We start from the raw sequence: 10547 nt of genomic DNA, 5'->3' as shown, positions 1-10547 counted from the left end.
ACCGACATTTTCCTAGACACCATCAGTTCTGAGGATGGGTCACTGGACCCGAAACATTAACTCTGATTTCTCTTCACAGATGCTGCCAGACCTGCTGAGCTTTTCCAGCAACTTCTGTTTTTGTTTCTGATTTACAGCATCCGCTGTTCTTTCGGTTTTCATTCATCGTTCTCCACCATACGCCCACAACTGCCTGAGGCCCACTCCTGCGTTTCTGCCTCCGCCCATCTTTTTGATTTGACTTATTATTGTCACATGTACCTAGGTACGGTGAAAAGTTTTGTTTTGCATGCAGTACAGGCACATCATATCATACAAAGTGCATTAGCGTAATAGAACAGAGCCAGGAATATAATGTTACGGCTGTAGAGACGCTGCACAAGAGAACATAGTTAGTCTTTTTACAGACTTAGAATTGACTTTTAAAAGTGCAAAACAATGGTAAGAAATGTAAGATATGCTGTAGAGAACTCACAAAAAGTCGTCACGCTTCGGCACCATCTTGGATGATTGGAAATCTCCTCCCTTCTCGAGCTTTACTTTCCACCCCCAGTCTCAACAGATTCAACAAAGTTCTCATTCCTACAGTGTACACTGTAATGACACTATCCAAACATCAGCTTTCCCTGCTCCCCTCCCCACCTTTCAACATTCTGAAAGGGTCATTTCCTTGATGACCCCTGTTCTACTAACAGACTGTTAGTGGAATCACTTTCAATATCAATTCACTACCCATTGTCCAGGACCTAAACAAACCTCCTTTCAGTTTGGTGTACTGTGTTCACTGCTAAAAATGGAAAGAACAAATGCAGATTGGGTGATTTTCTTTCTACCAAAACAACATTTACAGCACAGGAGACAATTGTGACTGATGCATCATGACTGTATTGCCAAGAAAACAAGTGATCGAGCTAACCCAACTTTCAACCTCACTTCTTCTGTCAGGGTCAACAACCACCCCAGATTTGTAGCAAAAACAGAGATTGCTAGAAAGCCTCAGCAGGTCTGGCAGCTTCTGTGGAGAGAAAACAGAGTTAACGTTTCGGGCCGAGTGACCCTTGCTCAGAACTCAGAGTTGTAGTTTTATCCTGGAATATGGCTTTCATTCCTGAGTCCCAGATTTCTCCAGAAAGTAAAAGCAAAGACTACTCAAGGTCTCTGCTTTTCACTGCCCAAACATCTTTGGCACTTGCATATGTGCAATTAGCCTGAAGGGAGCTGCAGCAATCTGTCCTCACATCCCTCCACAACTGTGTGGTTGTGGAGAATCCTGCAATGCTTCAGGAGATAAGGGAAGGCAGGCAGGGGCAATGAGGTCCGAACTAGTCACTCCCCTGGTCATCAGTAACCCCTTGCCCACAGCCCTCCATCGCCCACTCATCCAGCGCAGTATTCCTCATTTATTTCCCTCCAAGATGGTCACCCATTGGTCTGGAGCCTTGCAGATTACAGCACTTCAAGTAGAGTCATAGAGTCATACAGCACAGAAAAAGACCCTTCGGTCCAACGAATCCATGCTGAACATGTTTCAAAACTAAACTAGTCCCATCTGCCAGCTCCTGGCCCATATCCCTCCAAACATTTCTTATTCAAGTACTTATCTAAACGTCTTTTTAATGTTGTAACTGTACCCGCATCCACAACTTCCTCTGAAAGTTCATTCTACACATGAACCCACTCTGTGTAAAAATGTTGTCCCTCATGTCCTTTTTAAATCTTTCTCCTGTCACCTTAAAAATATGCCCCCTAGTCTTGAAACCCCTGTCATAGGTAAAAGACACCTGCCATTCACCTTACCTATACCCCTCATGATTTTATAAACCTCCATAAGGCCACCCCCTCAACCTCCTACACTCCAGTGAAAGAAGGCCCAGCCCATTCAGCCTCTCCTTATAACTCAAACTCTTCATTCCCTGCAACATCTTGGTAAATCACTTCTGAAACCTCTCCAGCTTAATAATATTTTTCCTATGATGGAGAGACCAGAACTGGACACAGTACTCCAGAAGAGTACGTTGTTACAACTGAGGTGGGAGGAATACACTGTACTTCTCCTTAGCCTTACTACTCCCTTAAACATGAGAAAGCACCGGCAGCCAGGTTGGTGGCACCATGGTTAGGTCTACTGCACAGTAGGAGGCAGAGACTGGGGGAGCTTTACTGATTGTAAAGGGGAACTGGCAGCAGATTCTGTGGTAGCAAGCAAGACTCTTGAAAGATATGTTGCCTCCCTGGTGCCAGGGCCAGGGATGTCTCAGAGCAGCTACAGGGCATTCTGAAGAGGAATGGTGAACAGCCAAAAGTCATGGTACATGTTGGTACCAACAACATGGGTTAAAAAAGAAATGAGGTCCTGCAGCAGGAATTGAGAGAATAGATTAATAGAGGAAGTCTACCAAGGCTGTGAACTCCGGATTACTTCCAGTGCCATACACTCCTGAGAATAGGAATAGAAAGATAGGTCAGATGAACTCACGGCTAAGGGGGTAGCATAGGGGGGAGGGCTTTAGATTTTTGGATCATTGGGATGGTTTCTGGGGTACGTGGGGCCTGTACGTGCTGGACAAGTTGCACCTGAACCAGAAAGAGTCCAACATCCTTTCCAGGAGGTTTGCCCACGCTGTTGGGAAGGTTTTAAACTAATTTGGTGGGGGATGGGGCACAGAGTAGATGTAAAGTTAGGGACAAGGCCCGATCAGATGTAGATGGATTGCCAGGACAACCAGTACGTGGAGAAGTCATGAGCAGGAAAAGGCCCATGCAAGGTCTGGAAAGTTAAATTCTACACATTTTAATGCAAGGAGCTTGACTGGTAAGGGGAATGAACTCACAGCATTGATCAGCACATGGGAACATGATATTCTTGCTATCTCTGAGACATGGGTGAAAGGAGGACACAACTGGCAGCTCAACATTCCAGGGTACAGAAGTTTCAGGCATGATGCTTGGGTAAGTAAGAGGGGTGGGGGACATTGCATTATTGATAAAGGATACCATCACTGCAGTAATGTGGGAGGATGTCTTAAAAAGGTCTTCAAATGAGGCCATTTATTGAACTTAGAAATAATAAAAGCACGATTACATTACTGGGATTATACTACAGTTTCCAACAGTCAGCAGGAAATAGAGGTATAGATACATAACCGAATCACTTGAAGGTATCAGAGAAACAGGGTTATAGTTGCATGAGACTTCAATTTTCCTATCATTAACTGGGATCATCTTAATGTGAAAGGATCAGGTGACCTTTTTGGGCCAGTATGTAGATAATCCTACTAGAGATGGGGCAGTGCTCGACCTAATCCTAGAGAATGAAGCTGGTCAAGAGGTTGAAGTTTCAATGGGGGAGCATTTTAGGGAAAGGATCCATAACTCAGTAAATTTCAAAGTCATTATGGAAAGGGATAAGAATAGTGCTAAAGTTAAGTGTCTAAACTGGGGGAAGGCCAATTTCAATATCATTACAGGGGATCTGGCAAACATTGACAGACAGCAGCTACTTGCAGGTAAGTCTACACTTGGAAAGTGGCAGTCTTTTAAAAATAGTATAGTGGGAATTCAGGGCCACTGTAAGAGTGAACAGCAAAGACAGCAGGACCTGAAACGTCAGCTTTCCTGCTCCTCTGATGCTGCCTGACCTGCTGTGTTCATCCAGCTCTACACCTTGGTATCTTAGGTCCAGGGAATCCTGGATGTCAAGGGATTCTGAAAGTTTGAAAACGAAAAAGAAGGAAGCATATATCAGGTAGAGTGCATTAAAAATAAGAGAGGCCCGTCAAAAGTATACAGAATATACACAGTAGGAAGTTGCTTATAAAAGGAAACTAGGAGATCAAGGAGGAGCCATTTGACAGAAAGGATTAAGAAAAATTCCAAGGCATTTTATAAATATATTAAGAGTAAGGGAAAGGATGGACCCTTTTAGGGCAACCTGTGCATGGAGCCAATAGAGATTGAGTGAGGTATTAAATGAATATTTCTCATTTGTGTTCATACAGGAGAAAGGCATCGTAGCCATGGATATCAGTTGGGATGGTGAGGTTCTAAAATACATTAAGATTAATAAGAAGGAGGCATTAGATGTTTTAACGGGCGTACAGGTGCATAAATCCCCTGGGCCCAATTACACGTATCCCAGGCTGCTACAGGAGGCATGGAAGGAGATTGCTGGGACCTGGCGAAGATACTTAATACTTTGTGGGACACAGGTGAAGTTCCAGATGACGGGACAATAGCTAATGTGGTTCCTTTGTTCAAGAAGGACAGCACAGGCAAGCAAGGTATTAAAGACCAGTTAGTCTTATGTCAGTGGTACGGAAATTATTGGAAAAATTTCTGAGGGACAGGATTAATTATATTTGGAAAGGCAGGGATTGATTAGTGATAGCAAAGATTTGTTGGTGGGAGATCCTGTCTAATTAATTTAGTTGAGTTTTTTGAAAAGATGGCTGATGTTGATGTGGTTTACATGGACTTTAGCAAGGCCTTTGACAAGGTCCTACATGGAAGGTTGGTCCAAGTGGTAAGAGCCTATAGGATCTAAGGCAAATTGGCAAACTGGATTCAAATTGGCTCACAAATAGGAGGCAAACAGTGATGGTGGAGAGTTGTTTTTGTGATTGGAAGCCTGTGACCAGTAACGTACCACAGGATTCGGTGCAGGGACTGTGGTTGTTTGTGATTTATATTAATAACTTGGATGTGAATGTAGATGATATAATTCATTACGTTTACAGACGACACAAAAATTGATTGTGTTGTTATACTGAGAAGGATGGTCTCAGGCCACAGTCTGATAATGATCAGCTGGTAAATTGGGCACAGCAATGGGAGATGGAATTTAATCCTGATAAGTGCGAGATGATGCATTTTGGGAGGTCTAATAAGGGAAGGACATACACGATGAATGGTAGACTCTACGGAGTAGTGAGGAACAACAGGTCCTTTGCTGTATAAGTCCATAGATCCATGAAGATGTCATCACAGGTAGACAGGATAGTGAGGAAAGTATACAGATGCTTTTCTTCATTTCCCACGGCATAGAATATAGGAGCAAGAAACTCTGGGTATTACTTTATTAAACATTGGTTAGGCCAAGATTGGGAATATTGTATGCAGTTCTGGTCACCAAACTATCGGATGAACATGATTGGGCAGGGTGCAGAAGAGATTCACCAGGATGTATCCTGAGATGAAAAGTCTCAGTTCTGAGGGGAGACTTGATAGACTGGGCTTGTTGACCTTGGGGCAGAGGAGACCGAGATGGGATCTGATTGAGTATACAAAATTAGGTTAGGTATAGACAGAGTACATTGTGAGACTCTCTTCCCCATAGCAAATCTGTCTAAGACCAGAATGCTAAGTTTAAGGTGAGGAGCAAGTGGTTTAGAGGAGATCTCGTAAATAACTTTTCTACCCAGAGGATGGTAGAAATATGAAATGTGCTGCCTGAGAGGGCGGTGGAGGCAGATACTCTCACAAAATTTAAGAAACATTTAGTTGAGTACTTAAAATGCCAGGACATAGTAGACCATGAGCGAGATGCAGGTAAATGGGGTTAGTGCAGTTTGGTGTTTATTGGTCAGCATAGATATGGTGGGCCAAAGGGTCTATTTCTACACTGCATGACTCTATGACTATAAACTTAAATGTTTTACCCACATCAGGAAAGCAATAGATAAATCTTTAGAGATTAAAGGCTCCTAAAGGGGAATGGAGAGAGTGCAGAATTATGGCATTGACATGGAGGATCAGCCATGATCATATTGAATGGTGGAGCAGGCTGGAAGGACTGAATGGGACCCACACAGCGGGAAAAAGCAAGGTGTGCTATGGATAAAGGGAGAGACTGGAAAGGTAGCTAAGCCGTCTCTTCACAGAGTTTGTGCCAATCAGAACGCTGCTTCTTGATCTCCTTTCTCCAGATATTTTCACTTGTTTGGAACAGGCACATGGTGACTGGTTCCTACAAATCAAGGTCCTTAATTTATCAATTAAAAGTCACAGCTTACAGCAACTGGAAAAGGAAAATGAACTGACTATCTTCAGACTTGAGATGGTTTTTCTGCAGAGCAAAAACAGCTCCTTCTTCTCCAGAGATCTCTGCCCTACTCTTACTACTGTCTTCTTCCCCTTATTATTTCTTGTCTCCACTCAGGGCTTCTACATCTTCCCATGCAAGATCATTTCTTGCGATCATACTTAATCCATCCCATCCTAACAAAGCTAACCCTCCACCCTTTCTTTCCTGTCTGCCCTTTTGAAAAATCGCATTCCCCCGAATAATTACTTTGTGGCATTGATCTCCTTGTAACCATGTCTCTGTAATGGCCATAACATCATGCCCAACAACGTCCACTTGTGCCACTAATCCATTTGGCTTGTTCAGAATACTACATGCATACAAGTAAAGAGCCTTTAATTTTGACATTTGACCCTATTTACTGCTGTTTTTCTTTGTTTGTAGACTCTGACCCTTCCTGTCTCTCACTCTGGGTGTCATCAAAGGAGATGCCTCGTAATTCTGCGGTATTCTTTGGTTTTGTAAGCCTACATTTTGTCCTCTCCCAAAACCCATTCTACAGCCCTAATTATTTAATTCACCAGGATACTGGTCCCAAAGCAGTTCAAGTGAAGGTCATCCCATTGAAACAGCTCCCTTCTATCCCAGTACTGGTACCAATGTCCCATGAACTGAAACCCATTCCACCAACACCAATTCTTGAGCCATGCATTTAATTACTTGAGTTTATTCACCCTATGCCAGTTTGCCCATAGCTCAGGTAGTAGTTGGAGATTACCTTGGAGGTTCAGCTTTTTAATTGATCTCCTAATTGTTTGCATTTTCAGCAGAACCTCCTTTCCAGTCCCATCAATGTCATTGACACCAAAATGTTTCACAATAATTGGATCCTTCCTCTCCCACTCCAATTTCTTTTGCAGCCCCATGCAGATGTCCTTAAACCTGGCACTGGACAGCAACAAAGCCCTAAGGAACCTCACTCATGGCTGCAAAGAACTGTATCTAACCCCTTAAGTATACTGCCCTCTACCATTTCTATATTTCTATTTTCTCCCTCCTCACTTGAATGGCTTCTTGTGCCACAGTGCCACTGTTACTTCGCTCATCCTCCCTGGAATTCCCAATCTCAACCACACAGCTTGCAAGAACTTTGTAACTGTTAGGCAAGAGACAGGAAATATTAACTAATCCTACTTATCAATCAACTACTTTCCCTGCACTAATGCCACGTTACGATCCATGACATCACTGTGCCGCTAGTCTTACTGCATGCCAGCATCTCAATCCATGCCTTTTATCCTCTCCCATACATCTCTTGTTCTAGATCATTTACTTCTTGCACTAAACATTAGTTAAAGCACCTTTCTCCCACTTTGCATTGAACTCCCAACTGAACCAAATTTCCAATTCACTTACTCAACCTTTGTTTCACTCAGCTAAGTCTAACTGACACAGAGCCACGGTGATTTCTTTAAAACACAATGTAAGTAAAGGACTTTCCTGGAGAGTACTGTTTTTTTGTCCACATTAGGAGAGTTTAGGAGCAAGCATAATAACAGTCAAGTGCATTAATACAAAGTTGTGGAGTTTCACTTTTGGGGATGGTAACTTAGAGGAAGCACTCATAGATTGAAAAAAGAAACTTTTTTTTGGTTTCAGTTTGGTCAGTTCTGCAGGGTTCTTAGCTGAAGCAGATGTGTAAAGCTGTTGCTGCTAAGAAAGGGAGAAGATAGTTTAGAATTGCTAAGAATAGGTTACCTTAGTGTAAGGAGTCTAGATTAAGAGCACCAGACCAGAAGTATTTCGTTAAAACTCTGAAGCTGAGAAAGTTTAAGTTTTGTAAGATGACAGTCAATAAGGTTATCTCAGAGTACAACCGGACCTTGATCGGATGACCAGTGGGCCGAGGATTGGCAGATGGAATTTTATTTAGATAAATGAGATGTTTTGGATTTTGGTAAGTCAAACCAGGGAAGGACTTATACAGTTAATATTAGAGCCCTGAGGAGTGTTGCCAAACAAAGAGACCTAGGGACGCAGATGCATAGTTCCATGAAAGTGGAGTCACAGGTAGGCTGGGTAGTGAAGAAGGCATTTGGCACACTTACTTCATTGGTCAGTGCATCGAGTACAGGAGTTGGGAGGTCATGTTGTGGCTCTACAGGGCACTGGTGAGGCCACTTTAGAATACTGAGTACTATTCGGGTTGCCCTGCTATAGAAAAGATGTTGTTAAACTTGAAAGGGTTCAGGAAAGTTTTACAAAGGTGTTGCTGGGATTGGAGGGTTTAAGCTATAGGCAGAGGAAGAATAGACTAGGACAATTTTCCCTGAAGCATAGGGGGCTGAAGAGTGACCTTATAAAAATTTATAAAATCATGAATGGCATAGATAGCATGAATCGCCAAGGTCTTTTTCCCAGGGTAATGGAGTTCAGAACTAGAGGGCACAGGTTTAACGTGAGAGGGGACAGATTTAAGTTGGAACTGAGGGACAACTTTTTCACGCAGAGGGTGGTGCCAGACTAAGTGGTGGAGGCTGGTACAATTACAATTAATAGGCATCTGGATGGGTACATGAATAGGAAGGGTTTAGAGAGATATGGGCCAAATGGTGGCAAATCAGACTAGATCAGGTTAGACTATCTGTTTGGTGCAGGACAGTTGGACTGTAGCGTCTGTTTTTGTGCTGTAGAACTTGATAACTCTATGACTTGGCCGATTAGATATTTTATCTATATTAGGTTTAAAATATGAAGATCCATCAACCAGGATTCTTTAATAAGCAACAAAGTTATTGATTTATTACGAAATAAGGCTTATTTGGCAAAGATGTAAAGATAACTATTCCACACTGTAATATGAAAGTAATATCCATTCTTCCAAATAACCCACCATAGACACTTGCACCCACTGCAGGGAAAGAGAAAATACATTTTCTCTGCAGAGATCACTTTGAGAAAAAAACATTTTGGGCCAGTAATAACCTTGAAAACAAAAAAGATTTAATGTGGAACCTTCAGATGGCTATCAGTCTTGCATTCTGCCATGTGTTACTAAACATAGACAGTTGCCTCCAGGATCCTGGCAAACCACAGCTTGCTCCAGAAATGCAGTATGCAAAAGTCCTCCATTCATTCCTGAAAAGGACAATCTGGTTTCACGCTGAATTCACATTAGGTTTATTTCTGAAACAGGAAGGGTGATCTGGGGGCTCCTTCCCTTCAGCAGACTGGTCACCAATTGCTCCAAACAATATCCAAAGCATAAACTGCAACCTGACCATTGTAAATCCAGCCAGAACTCTTCAGCAAACTATCACAACACATGTAACAAGAAGAAATACTTGTTTTAAAATAAGTTCCAATCTCCTTTCACTGACCTCATTACAAAGTACAATCCAGGTATCACTGATATTTCAAGTCCACAAAAAGTATGAGCCCTTTGTAACAACATCTGTAAGTACTTGGAAATATGAAGAGCAATTTTGTCTCCACCACCCCTGGAACACCCCTGTTCACTTTAAGCACAATTCTAAGATTCTGATCTGACATAATCCTGTCCCAGTCTCTGACCTTACTGACTGTTCAAAGGTCAAAAATAGGACTAAGAACAGCATCTCTATAAATTATTATTAAAACTCAAAATTGAGTCCATAGTTTCAGATCTCAACAGCTGCTCTCAATTGCCTCAGTCAGATATTTCTCTGGTTCCACTGCTATTTATGTACCTTCTCTGTGGCTTTTTATATTACTATCTCCCTATGCTGAATGCACTATCCTTTTTGCCAGCATTACTCATGGTTTCAATTCTATTGAACTGCCTAATAGCCCATTTCACTCCTCTCCCATCCTTTGCTTAATAACTATGGCAGTTCTGACAAAAGGTCATCCTTTATGGTGTTATGATCCACCTGCAATACCCTCTCCACAAACCTGCTGATTTTCTGCAGCACTTTCTATTTTTATTCCAATCTGAACTGTCTCCATCCCTAGAATGCTCAGCATTTCCATTATTTTGTCAACAATGCACAAGCTACAATTTCTGAAAATATTTCGTGACAAAAGAAAGACAAAGTAACTATGTAACACTGTTGAAATAATACATTTAGAGGCTAAACTCCACTGCACTGAGACTGAACTCCACGTGGTTCAACCACCGAGCGCGAGGTGCACTGGGGGTTGTAGTTTCATGCCCAATTTCAGTATAATAGCTTCCGTGTTAGAGGACTACATTGCCCATAATGCATCATCATGACAACCAGCCAATGGAATACGGTGTTACTGGTAGGTGTGAGAGGGGCACTGAGCATGCGGAGCTATCCCGTGGAGGTGACCGTGTGGCCTGGTTGACGGCTGCTATTTCATCGTTTGTCTCTTGTCCTTCAGGTCCAGCGACTGCTGGAACCACACCGCGGCCCTCAGCCTGCCTCTGAGTCTTGAGCCTTGACCTTTCCCCACATAGGAAATGGCCAGTAAAGTCTTGGAAACCATTGGCAAGTTTGGCCTCGGCCTGGCCGTCGTTGGA

At 42.6% G+C, this 10547-nt stretch overlaps 1 protein-coding gene across 1 annotated transcript in view; it reads left to right on the top strand.

Moving 5' to 3' along the window:
- Positions 1–4153: 4153 nt before the first annotated feature.
- LOC109926901 (prohibitin 1) overlaps positions 4154–10547 on the top strand; it is a 31242-nt gene continuing 24848 nt past the window's right edge. The window contains exon 1 of the mRNA XM_048614399.1: positions 4154–4280. Coding sequence (XP_048470356.1) covers positions 4154–4280 — 127 coding nt within the window. The remainder of the gene's footprint in view (positions 4281–10547) is intronic.

Source organism: Rhincodon typus, chromosome 30 (genome assembly GCF_021869965.1).
Source record: "Rhincodon typus isolate 14 chromosome 30, sRhiTyp1.1, whole genome shotgun sequence".
NCBI classification, from domain to species: Eukaryota; Metazoa; Chordata; class Chondrichthyes; order Orectolobiformes; family Rhincodontidae; genus Rhincodon; species Rhincodon typus.
The sequence above is the reverse complement of the archived record's forward strand: the minus strand, read 5'-3'. Positions and strand labels throughout refer to the sequence as shown.